The following is a 13,641-nucleotide window of genomic DNA, read 5'->3' as shown; positions in this document are numbered from 1 at the left end:
TTAAAAATTTGGAACCCTTTGATTGAAATGTGAATAGAGAGGAAATGTCATCTTTTTCGATTAGTCAACGAAATCACGCGTCATAAAGCTAGTTAATTAATGGCTGGATGGAAGTTGATATATTGGCTACTGAATGTTGTGCAGTATGAGCTCGCTCTCTAGTGGTAGTTTTTGTCAAGGCCAGAGGTGTGTGTGTACGTGTGTGTGTGTGAGCGTGTGTGGAGCGTGTGTGTGAGCGTGTGTGTGTGTACATGTGTGTGTGTGTGTGTGTGCGTGAGCGTGTATTTATCACTTTGTGGGGACCAAATGTCCCCATAAGCAGGCCCGGATTAAGAATTCAGAGGCCCCTGGGCACAATGTCTTGTAGGGCCCCCCACCCCACCCCACCCACACAATCAAGCTTTTGAATTTTTGGATACTATTTGCTGGTAACACCTATAGCGAGCAACTAGCTGGCATATGCAAGCACATAGTGCCTCACCTTTACCAATCCAGTTATATGAATCAAATTCTTCCATAATTAACACACAAACACGTACACACACCCATTAATGTAGCTTTCCTGTCTGTCTCTCTCTTCCTCTCCTGTCCTCTACTCCTCGGCTCTACAGGGGCTGCCGCTCTTTGTCTCTCTCCCCCTCTCCTCTTCCTGTGATGAAAAGGATGCAAACAGTATAGGTCATCTTAACTCAAATTTTTTACTCTTCTTTATACTAAAAAAATTCTGCACTTATGTATTTAGCACTTTATTATTCATGGCCCCTAATGGCACTATGTTTGATGATTGAATGATAGTGAAATGGTAGTAGACACATTACAAGATGCTGTAAGTATTATGGTATAATATTGGTTGCTTACAATACAAATTACAATTGCTGGTGTATGACCTGTCCAACTATTGACAAATATACTACATGTAAGTCGCTTTGGATAAAAGCATCTGCCAAATGCCCTAAATGTAAATGTAAATCAAATGTAAAATAAAGCAGCTTGTTTTTGTTTTTTTTGATAATACTATATTTCATGTAAGTTGCTCTCTCTCTCTCTCACACACACACACACACACACACACACACACACACACACACACACACACACACACACACACACACACACACACATACCTCCTCCTCTCCTCAGGGTCTGTTTGTCTGTCTCATGCTCTCCTCCTCTCCTCAGGGGCTGTCTGTCTATCTGTCTGTCTTTCTCCTGCTCTCCTCAGTCTCAGGGTCTGTCTTTCTCCTCCTCTCCTCAGGGGCTGTCTGTCTCATCCTCTCCTCCTCTCTGTCTGTCTGTCTCATCCTCTCCTCCTCTCCTCAGGGTCTGTCTGTCTCCTCCTCTCCTCAGGGTCTGTCTGTCTGTCTGTCTTTCTTTCTCCTCCTCTCCTCACTTTTTTGTCTGTCTGTCTGTCTTTCTCCTCCTCTCCTCACTTTTTTGTCTGTCTGTCTGTCTCTCCTCCTCTCCTCTCTCCGGCTGCCCTTAAAAAGACTTCTTCCTGGCTTTCCTGTTAGCAAACTCAGTTACAATGTCATCAAAATCCAAGTCCATGACCAGCTGAGATTCAATGGCCATCAGTGACAGTGCACTGAGGCGCTTTTGTGTTTGTTGTTCTAAGTTCATTTTTAAGGTGAAAAAAGAGGAAGAAAAATAACTTATCTCGTTATTTCAATATAATAATAAGTCGTTATTTCGACATAATAAGGGGACATTCTAATATGCATAAAGCCACATTTAGCTTTCTTATAATGTTTTTATATGGGAGGAAAATACTTAATGTGAAATTAAACGCGTTACGTTCATATTCTGGACTCATCTGATTTTTTATAGTATACATACTTTATTATGATTTTAGTATCATAATGATTAATAATACTAATTTAATAGATCAGATGCACGCACAATTATCCGTGAACTTGATAAATGTTGCAGATATGTTCTTCTAGGATAGCCTGTGCCTACTATCCACAAACAAATTGCTTTCAACTTATGTGTGCAAAATTCAGAATTCAACGAATGTGCAGCAATTTCTACAAATAGAGACATTTTTGTGAATAAAATGTTGTATTTTGTATTAGTGATCATAATTTGCGCATGCAACAAAGAGGATGTAGCAGGTGACGCGTGCATTTATTGACGTCTTTTCTGAGTCGATCTCATTTGAGTGTATTCGGCAATGCTTATAACGTGTAATTAAACACGTTGAGTTTATATTCTGGGCTCATCAGATTTTTTTTACATAGTATTATTAGTATGATTTTTACTGTCTGTTAATAACACTGTCCGTCTCTTTATGTTAAGGTTTGTATTAATTTCGATATGCCAGAGGGCAGAATAAGACAGGGAATTAAAGAATGCATTGTAGTTATGTTGACCTACTGTTTTCATAACACTGGATATTCTGCTAATTCATACTTTTCTAAAACGTTGCATAATGGCAATTAACTTATTTAGCAATTACACTAGTGCTAGTTTTGTTGCCAGTGTTGCTCAAGTGCACGCGTACGTGTCACCACCAGCAGTAAGTACCTGCATGTGTTGGGAAAAGGGAGAAGAGCGAGTTCGGCAAAAGGCGGATTCGAACTCTGGCCGAACGCGTCAAAAGCTACCATCATGCACCTCACGCCTTACGCTACAGTAGTTATTTTGTGTCGAGCGTCTTTTTGCTAAAAAGACAGGCACCGGGCCGGCACATAGTGCAAATATACGCTCCGTTTTCGGAAATTAAAAAAAAAATTACAAAAATAAATAAATCTTCCCCTCGCTTGGGCCCCAAGTGCGCATGGGCCCCTGGGCCCGTGCCCATAATGCCCATTGGGTAATCCGGGCCTGCCCATAAGGATAGTAAAACCCGAAATTTTTTACCTTTTGGGGACATTTTGTCGGTCCCCATGAGGAAAACAGCTTATAAATCATACTAAATTATGTTTTTTGAAAATGTAAAAATGCAGAAAGTTTTCTGTGAGGGTTAGGTTTAGGGGTAGGGTTGGGTTTAGGGGATAGAATATAAAGTTTGTACAGTATAAAAACCATTATGTCTATGGAAAGTCCCCATAAAACATGGAAACACTACATGTGTGCGTGTGTGTGTGTGTGTGGGACATTTATTTACCCCACAAGGATTGTAAAACCTGAGATCACCTACATTGTTGGGCCCATTCAGTGGTCCCCACGAGGGAAATGGCTTATTAAACATAATAAACGAAGATTTTTTTTTTTAAATGTAAAAATGCAAAAAGGTTTCTGAGGGGGCCTGAATAGCTCAGCAAGTATTGATGCTGACTGCCACCCCTGGAGTGGCGAGTTCAAATTGGTCTGGTTGCTAGGGAGGGTAGAGTAACATGGGATAACCTCCTTGTGGTCCCAATTAGTGGTTCTCACTCTCAGTGGGGTGCACGGTAAGTTGTGCGTGGATTGTGGAGAGTAGCATGAGCATCCGCATGCTGGGAGTCTCCACAGTGTCATGCATAATGAGCCATGCGGTAAGATGTGCGGATTGACTGTCTCAGAAGCGCAAGCAACTGAGACTTGTCCTCAGCCAACTGGATTGTGGTGAGTAACTGCGCCACAACGAAGACCTACAAAGTAGAGGGAATTCCAAAATTGGGAGAAAACGGGATACAAATAATAAAAAAAAAGGTTTTTGTGAGGGTTATAGAAATTATCGTTCGATCTGTATAAAATCCATAAAATGCATGGAAGTCAGTGGAGAGTCCCCACAATGAAAACAAGTGTGTGTGTGTGTGTGTGTGTGTGTGTGTGTGTGTGTGTGTGTGTGTGTGTGCATGTGTGTGCAGAGCAGAGAGGAAAGGCTAATTAAAGATGGCCTCCAAACCAGATTTAATTTGAAAAGTTTCTTGAGCCAGAGATAAAATCAGCTACTGCCAAAAACTGCCAAGTGTATCTCACAAATGCATTTATGTAGCCTACTGTGGAGCGGAGGGGGGCCGATTGGGGACCGGGCGTGCGACATTCCAGCCCGGCCCCGCCCCCCTCTGCTCCACACCTACATTTGAGTGAATGAGAAGGATTTTAAATAGTGCCATCAAGTGGTCATCAAGCCTCTATTAAATGATCAATGCGAAAGCAAACTTGTAATTGTAAAACCATGCAAATTATATTTCCCACCCCATTAGGTAAAAACAGTGTAGCCTAGTCATTGTAGCTCTTTCAGAACTGAAAAGTCAGGAATGTTGTGGCACAGGGTTGATGAGGTTAAAGATGACAGCCTCAGACAAGCATTAACACACACTGATGGAATTTTAAATACTGTAACTCTAATAATGACCTATCGCTGTCTGTTTACCCCACCCATAACAAACAATCACACATAAGCACTTTCATGAGCAAATGTACAAATGCCTTCGTAGATGGAAAATCATCTGTTTATTTAAAATCTGATGTAGTAACACTTCCCAAGGCCACATTTGGCAACTAATGAATAAACAAACAAACAAACAAACATGTATTCTAACTTGCACTGTAACCTTGTCTACAGTAAATCTTCATTCATGCATTTTTTTCATTAATTGTATGACATCACTTGCACAGACAAGCAAAACCTGCCTAAGGAGTCTAAATATCTGAAGCTACACAGAAGCCCATTTCTCTAGCAGATTGCATAGTTATTTGGGAAAAACATACGGAACCTTAAAGCTTCATAAGTGTTTTAACCATGGTTCTGGATGTTTCATTAGTATTCATTTGATAATTCATTATTTTGGTCTAACAAATCACACACATGGTATTTATGTGTAGGCCTTTTTAAATGTGAGTTTTAACATTTCTACAGATGTTGGAAAACAAAATGTTACCCAAAAAGAAGGTGATTGTTGTTGGACATGTTGTTCACTACATTTGATGACAATAAAATCATTAAAGTTATATTATTGTGACATTTTTGTGTGTATTTGAAAGGCATGCAATGGCCTCTCATACATACTTTTAATTAAATACCATTGTAACTAGTAGATTAAGCTAGATAATTTACAAACCGTTGAAAACATCAATGTAATTACATATTTGTATATCATTTAATTAGAATTAACATGATTAAAGAAGGGTGGAATTACTTCATTTAATATACTCAAATCAACTCAATGCAACTAAAAACATTTGACTAAGTTCAACTAAATATATTTATCTAAATTTAGATCATTCAATTTCGTGCAACCACTTAACTTGAAAAAATGTTATAAATTCAAAGCATATTTTTTTTCAATGTACTGCACTTTTTAAAAAGAACTTTAACCAAATTCAGCTTGTGTATTCTTTATCAGTATTACAATCACTGCAAACATGGTTTGCTATAAGTAAACTAACAACATTTTAGTTATATCTTGACTTCTCTGTTCCATATATTTACTCTATTATGAAACTAAACCTTTATTATATGATCAGAATCTTTGGTTTGTCTAATAAAAAAACCTGTAGTACAATTATTGCTATAATTGCATGACTAAACAGTTATTGATGTCTTCTGCATTCAGTAATCTGATGCATGACCACAATGGCATATCATGCATGATCTGGCATACAGTATAAGCATCTTTGATTTTTACATCGCTGATGGACGGATAGCACCACCACCCAAACAAAAGTTTTTCTGTTGCATGCATACAACCATTAAAAATAGCTCTAACTCATAAAGAGGTGCTTATAGTCCACTGATCACTTCTAAAATCCTTCTAATGTAAAGTCCTTCATAAAACACCACACAATAAAACTAACACAGATGTGTACAATGCAAATTATGTACATATGACAAAGCTCTAAAAATAATTTGTTGTCTCCTTCACAAAAAATAATTCTATTGGACTAGAGAGTTTCATATAAATGCCATTATCCCCAGAATTTGGAGAAGACTATATAATTCATGGTAAATGCATGAGCTCCTGTGAGATGAATAAGTTAATCATACCAAAAACACTACCCCTATAATTGTATAAGTGCATTGATCAGTCGATTTGTCAAAACACACACAAAACAGTTTTAGTCTGGAGGTAGTGCCACATTTTAAAATGATGCTCTACCATTGGGTGTAAATCTCGGTTGTTGCCTCTGTATGGTGCAATTAGCGCGATGATTTATAATCTCCTGATTTGGCGCTCGCTGGTTTACCCTCATCCTCCCGGTTCTGTGGAAGACCCACGCGCGTCGTCCGTTTCTCTTTAAAGCGACCGGAGCGTGACACTCGGAGATTCCGGCGGTTGGAGCTCTCACTAAAAGTCGACTGTTCGGCGGAGTCATCATATGTTTCGTCGTTCTGTAAACCGTTGCCTTTTTCTTCCGTTGGACGAGCCGATGAATTGTGTTGTTGGTCCGGCTCAACGGAGGGGTGCTGTGTGGACCCCGGTGAAGCATGATTATGAAGGTCCTGCTCCAGTGTCGCTGCAGATTCTCTGGCTGCTTTTCGTCTCTTGCCCACGAACGACCTCCACCAGGGAGCAGTTTTCTCCGTCATTCTCTGATCTAAACAGATCACAAACAATGATCATCAACCCTTCAACATAATGTAAAAGAAATATACTTTGGAGAGATTTGGCTACAATATAATAGGCTATATCTTATCCAGAGTATTGCTATATTTAAATCTAGGCAGAGAAGTGAAAACTATGCTATGAGGGATAGAAGTTGCTGTCTGATCTGGCTGATTTTAGAGGTGTGTTAAACACTTTTTAGCATGTCATTCTGTGAGACCAGCTAGCCTCCCAACTAAACCAGCTTGGCTGGAGTGGGAGACCAGCCTGACCATCTTGTTCAAAACCACACTAAAACCAGCCTGATCAGTTATGACCTGGCTGGATGATCAGCTAAGACCAGCCTGACCAGCTAAAATATTGTTCAAAGCCCCTCTTAAACCAGTCTGACCAGCCTGACCATCTAAATTATTGTTCAAACCCCCTTTAAAACCAGCTATGACCAGGTTGAGAGACGATCAAAGGCCAGCCTGACCAGCTAATATATTGTTCAAACCCTATGCAAAACCAGCCTGACCAGCTATGACCAGGCTGGGAGACCAGCTATGACCAGGCTGGGAGACCAGCTAAGACCAGCCTGACTAGCTAAAATATTATTTAAAACCCTTCTAAAACCAGTCTGTTCGGCTATGGCCAGGCTGGGAGATCAGTTAAGACCAGCCTGACCAGCTAAAATATTGTTCAAAGCCCCTCTAAAACCAGTCTGACCAGCTATGACTAGCCTGACCATCTAAACTATTGTTCAAAACCCCTTTAAAACCAGCTATGACCAGGCTGGGAGACCAGCTAAGACCAACCTGACCAGCTAAAATATTGTTCAAAAGCCCTCTAAAAACCAGCTATGATCAGGCTGAGAGAACAGCTAAGACCAGCTGAATTATTATTCAAAACCCCTCTAAAACCAGTCTGACCAACTATACCTAGGCTGGGAGACCAGCTAAGACCAACCTGACCAGCTAAAATATTTTTCAAAACCCCTCTAAAACCATCCTGATCAGCTATGACCAGGCTGGTTGACCATCTAAGACCATCCTAACCATCTAAATTATTGTTCAAAACCCCTTCAAAACCAGCCTGACCAGCTATGACCAGGCTGGGAGACCAGCTAAGACCAAACTGACCAGCTAAAATATTGTTCAAAAGTCCTCTAAAACCAGCTATGACCAGGCTGAGAGACCAGCTAAGACCAGCCTGACCAGCTAAAATATTGTTCAAAACCTATGAAAAAACAGCCTGACCAGTTATGACCAGGCAGGGAGAGCAGCTAAGACCAGCTGAAATATTGTTCAATACCCCTCTAAAACCAGCCTGACCAACTATGCCAAGGTTGGGAGACCAGCTAAGACCAACCTGACCAGCTAAAATATTGTTCAAAACCCCTCTAAAATCAGCCTGGCTAGCTGTGACCAGGCTAGATGGCTATTTTTAGCTAATTATGTTTGTTTGTTTGTTGTTTCCCAGCAGGGATGGACTGTATAAAACTGTATAAAGATCTTCTGGTCTTTTTGTCCACTGACATTTTTTTGAAAAGATGTTTTATCATTGTTTCGTAAGCTGTATGATCAACACCAATTCAAAAGTAGCCTAAAACGCATTGAAAAGACTGTTTGTCTATCTCTTACAGCCTCATTCCATCAAAAGCTAATTATGACACTACTCTGAATAAGGTCCATAGTGAACTATATGAAGTTTGAAGAAATGTAGACACAAAATGTCTATTTACTAGCATGTCATTAAAAGTGTGTAATCTGGATCAGGTAAATGTGCCTTAAAATATGTACACACTTAACTGTATATATAAATGCTCTAAAGTAAGAATTTATATATACAGGTATATTTTATATATTTAAATATATTTATACAATATATTTACCTGTGTGTGTTTGTGTGTTTATATATATATAAACCTGTTCTGCATCACAGGGCAATAGCCTAGAAGTTCTTTACCTGTGTGTGTGTGTATATACAGTACAACATTTTTGAATAATGTACAGGTTTTGCTCTTATGGAAATAAATTGGTACTTTTATTCACCAAAGTGGCATTTAACTGATCACAGTGTATAGTCAGGACATTAATAATGTGAAAAATCACTATTACAATTTGAAAAAAATTTACTTCAAAAGCTACTTCAAAGAGTTCTCATCAAAAATTCACAGCTTTGCAGATCCTTGGCATTCTGTCCAGATACTCAGGTGACTTTTCACCCCACGCTTCCTGTAGCACTTGCCATAGATGTGACTGTCTTGTCGGGCACTTCTCACACACCTTATATTTTAGCTGATCCCATAAAAGCTCAATCGGGTTAAGATCCACAACACTCTTTTCCAATTATCTGTTGTCAAATGTCTGTGTTTCTTTGCCCACTCTAACCTTTTCTTTTTGTTTTTCTGTTTCAAAAGTGGCTTTTTATTTGCAATTCTTCCCATAAGTCCTGCACCCCTGAGTCTTTTTCTTTACTGTTGTACATTAAACTGGTATTGAGCAGGTAGAATTCAATGAAGCTGTCAGCTGAGGACATGTGAGGTGTCTATTTCTCAAACTAGAGACTCAGATGTATTTATCCTCTTGTTTATTTGTACTGGCCTCCCACATCTTTTTCTGTCCTTGTTAGAACCAGTTGTCCTTTGTCTTTGAAGTCTGTAGTGTACACCTTTGTATAAAATCTTTTTTTGGCAATTTAAAGCATTGTATAGCCTCCATTCCTCAAAACAATGATTGACTGACGAGTTTCTAAAGAAAGCTATTCCCTTTACAAAAAGCTTCACTATGATGCTGCGCTTTGCTAAGCCCTTTTGGGAACAATCCTGCATTGTGACCAGCTGTGAATATGTGTGTAACACGTCAATGAACATTGACCGGAATTTATAGCCTCGGCTGGTGAGATCATTAGATGCACCTGTGGCCAGGCTATAAATAGATTTATATAAATATAAATATAAAAACGCAGGCGTCACCAGCGTGTCGTCAGATCCGTTTTCTTCAGAGCAAACTGTGCTGTGTGTCTCACAAGCCTGTCAGAAACTTTCTTTCCTCTGCTAGGATTTAGAATTTGTTAGGCAGTGCGCAGTGAACCTTTCCTCCTTTCCCTCTTTCTCTATATATATAAAATAGAAAAGAAAAAGTTGGAAAAACGTCGGAGAAGCAATGCAAACGATGCCTGTTTCCCTGTCAACGTTCTATGACTGTCAGGGACATGCATCAATTTTGTTTTGTTTGTGTGGGGGAAGAGCATGCTGCTCTCGCGTTGGGGCAGGGCGAGTGCATGCATTGCGACCTACTTTCGGCGAAATGCTTCGCACTCGCCTCGCTTACTTCCGGGAGTCAGCGCCCACTCTTTCATGCTCTCGCATATATTTGGCTGAGGAGTGAGAGACGGGTCCGTCCCTATCGCTCGCTCTCTCCCCAGATCCAGCTGATCCTTCTCGTAATCTGAAGCGCGCCTCGGCGCCTGATCCTCTGTACATTTCACGCATAATAATAAAGCGGCTGAGAGGCTACAGAATTCAATTAGCTCGCCACCCTCCGCGTTCCCTATTGTGGAAAGAGCTGCAAATTCTCTTGGTCAAAGGGGCCATGAACGTGTTCCCCTTCCAGAGAAAGATTCAGGCTATTACAGCAGATACTGGCTTTAGATATTTGAAGCTTGAACCGCTCGGTCAGGGTGTTCAAGTTCAAGATGCTAACTGTCAAGACGGTCGTGTCTCAGATCCAACATTACGATTGGCTGATCACGATCGATCTCATGGACACATATTTCCATATTGGAATTCTGCCACAGCACAGGAAGTTACTGAGGTTCGTTTTCGGGGATGAAGCCTCGGGTTCTTACATACTCGCCAGCTCTATCACCCCGCACATTCACGAAATGCATGGATGCAGCACTGGCTCCTTCGCGACTCCGGGGCATCCGCATTCTGAATTACATAGACGACTGGCTGATCTTAGCGTAGCTCCAAGAACTGGCAGTTCAGCACAGGGATATTGTCTTAGCTCATCTGGTTTCTCCGGGTCTGAGACTCAACGTCAAAGAGCGTTCTCTCTCCCACCCGGGAAATCACCTATCTGGGGGTTATATGGAATTCGATCACGATGCGGGCACAGTTGTCTCCCGCTCATATCACGTCCATTCAGAACACCCTGAGCAAACTCAGGCTAGGTCAAGGTTGCACTGTTCACCCTTATCAACAAATACTAGGTCTCATGGCGTCTGCGTCCACGGTGATCCCTTTGGGCCTGCTCCATATGAGACTGTTTCAGCTGTGGCTAAAATCCAGGGGATTTCATCCAAGGGCCAGTCCCCTAGGGCTAATAAGGGTTACGCGCCGCGTGCTTCGTTCTCTTGCTATGTGGTTCAAACCCTGGTTTCTTACCTTGGGTCCCACTCTAGGTGCGTCTTGTCGTCGCAGGCTGCTAATGACAGACGCCTCCCTGATGGGCTGGATAGCGGTCTTAAGTGGTCGTCCAGCTCAAGGGGATGGGAGGGTCGTCAGCTCGGTTGTCACAGTAACTGTCTCGAGTTGATGGCGGTATTTCTAGCCCTGAAACACATGTAACCCGAGACATTTCTTTTTGCCATTTTTGACCTAATATTGACCTTATGACATGCCAGTCTTTTGCATACTCTGGCAACTCAAAAACAAACACAAAGACAATGTTAAGCTTCATTTAACAGATCAAATAGCTTTTAACTGTGTTTGTTATAATGGCAAGTGATTTTCTAGTACCAAATGAGCAATTTAGCATGATTACTCAAGGTTAAGGTGTTGGAGTGATGGCTGCTGGAAATGTGCCTGTCTAGATTTGATAAAAAATGTCTTTTTTCAAATAGTGATAGTGCTTTTTTTACATCAGTAAAGTCCTGACTATATTTTGTGATCAGCTGAATGCTACTTTGGTGAATTAAAGTGCCAATTTCCTTCCGAAACTGCAAAATCTGTACATTATTTCAAAATGTTGGCCGCCAGTGTATATATATATGTGTGTGTGTGTATATATATATATATACAGGTGTATGTTACATATTTAAATAGATTTATACAGTATATTGGCCTGTGTGTGTTTGTGTGTTATCTATCATCATGTCCCCAGACCGTAATAAGGAATATTCCTTCCTTCTGAGCAATTCAAGCTTGAAGTAACACCTGTTTTCTCCAGGGGGCAGTAAGCGAAACTTCAGCTGTTTGGCAATGCGGTTATACAGAAAACAAACTACACTCAACGACAGCAGACAAAACAAGATGGGAACACTTTATTGCGTTCAAAGTCAAACACAGCTTGATGGAGGGCAAATATGAACGCAGGGATCTCAAGACATGTTTTTTAAGCTTCAAACTATGTTTAAATTGCCACAGATACCGAAAAACTATGTTTATGAAGTGACACAAACAAGACATTCCAAAAGCATCTGACGCAGATGTGCATTGACACGCCCTCGTAGTAAATCTATCTCGGACTGTTTGACGAATTCATCTGCGAAATGGAATGTGTGAACTGTTGGCCAATGATAGGCAGATGACATAAGTTCAATAATATGGAAATAAACAAAATACTGCATACTAAAGCCACTTTTTGAATTGTCTTTATGGTAACACTTTACAATAAGTTTATATTCGTTAATATTTGTTAAAGCATTAGTTATCATGTACAAACAGTACCAATATATTGTTTACAGCATTTAATCATCTTTGTTTATATTAGTTAATAAAAAATCAAATTGTTGAGTGTAAGTTCATATTAGTTCATAATGCATTTACTAATGTTAACAAACTTTATGTTGAAATTGACATTAACTAAGATTAATAAAAGCTGTAAAAGTATTGCACATTGATAGTTCATGTTAACAAATGGAACCTCACTGTAAAGTGTTACCGTCTTTTTTAATGCTTTAGGCTACTAGTGTGCCACAATGATGTAATACATTTTAATTATCTATATTATAATTTTTACAATATATATTTTATTATGTTGGTGCAGCTATCATTATGAGGACTCTCCATAGACATAATTATTTTTATACTGTATGAACTATAGATTTTATCCCTTAACTCTAATCCTAAACCTAAACTTCTCAAAACAAATTCTACATTTTTACATTTTCAAAAAACATAGTTTTGTATGTTTTTTTTTAAGGGATTTGAATTATGGGGACACTATAAATGTTTTAGCATAATACCCTTGTAATTACCAGTTTGTAACCTAACAAAATGTCCTGCCCACAAAGAAACCTGCCCACACACACACAGAGGTAAACAACTTTTAGGCTATTGCCCTGTGATGCAGAACAGGTTTACAGCTCCATAACCACAACAGAGTCTTTTTTTTACAGGTGATGATTCATGCCACAACTATTCGAACCTGATCATCAGCCTCAACGACTCACCTGGACAAGCCGGCCAAAAATGATGAGAACAAGATAAACGCAGCCCGAGGTTCCTCTAAATAAAGGTGTGTTACGAACTTCAGACACTGAATTCCCTAAAGAAATCACAGTGCTTGAGAATCATCATTCACTCCCACGTATCCAAGCATTTCAATGCTCATACCGCGACTGAATGAATCTATTTCCGTCTTTCAGAAAAAGTAGCATCCTTTGCCGAACATCACCTGGAGTAGTTAAGGATTATGCCACGCAAAACTTGAACTTGCGTGAAAGATGTTATAGTGCCGTCGCAGTTTACAAGAGTACCTGAGATTCCACCTCCGAAACTACCTTGAGCGCACCTGTCCTCTGTTGTCATTGGTCGCGAGGGCTGGGGATCGGTCACGTGAGAAGAATTCAGGTAATTCTACTATGGTGGTAGGTTGGGCTAGCGGTTGCAATGGCAACGCACAGCAAGTCGCTTTTTCTTCAGTGAATTTTTTTTCTAGGTGGAGAGCATTCTTTTGTGATCTAAACAAATGAGCCCAACCCTAAACTACTATGTCAGTGGTTATTGATAACCTAAATGTAGAAATAATTGGATACAGTGCGGCTAAAAACAGAGTTTTACGTTTGACAATGACTATATCTATTTTGCATAGAAGAATAGTGTTCCCACTTCATTCCAGGCGAACTTCTGGGAAATAGTTGACTGATGCCACTTGCCAGTCGTACTTGTTACATAGATTACAATGGAAACATTATGTTTGGCTGTCATTCTTAAAGCCCAACATGCATATAGAAT

General features: G+C 40.0%; 1 protein-coding gene across 1 annotated transcript; it reads right to left on the bottom strand.

Moving 5' to 3' along the window:
• Positions 1-4,365: 4,365 nt before the first annotated feature.
• LOC127620200 (proline-rich protein 15-like) lies at positions 4,366-13,162 on the bottom strand. Its single transcript, XM_052093332.1, has 2 exons — positions 12,858-13,162; positions 4,366-6,468 (listed from the first exon to the last, which is right to left on the bottom strand). The coding sequence occupies exon 2, from the start codon at positions 6,458-6,460 to the stop codon at positions 6,071-6,073; it is 390 nt and encodes a 129-aa protein (XP_051949292.1). The 5' UTR covers positions 6,461-6,468; positions 12,858-13,162; the 3' UTR covers positions 4,366-6,070.
• Between the last annotated feature and the right edge of the window lie 479 nt (positions 13,163-13,641).

This window comes from Xyrauchen texanus, chromosome 26, assembly GCF_025860055.1.
Source record: "Xyrauchen texanus isolate HMW12.3.18 chromosome 26, RBS_HiC_50CHRs, whole genome shotgun sequence".
NCBI lineage: Eukaryota > Metazoa > Chordata > Actinopteri > Cypriniformes > Catostomidae > Xyrauchen > Xyrauchen texanus.
This window is presented reverse-complemented; position numbering and strand designations above follow the sequence as displayed.

Coding starts and splice junctions, on each gene's coding strand:
- LOC127620200 (XM_052093332.1), bottom strand. CDS start 6,460: ATGACGGAGAAAACTGCTCCCTGGTGGAGGTCGTTCGTGGGCAAGAGA.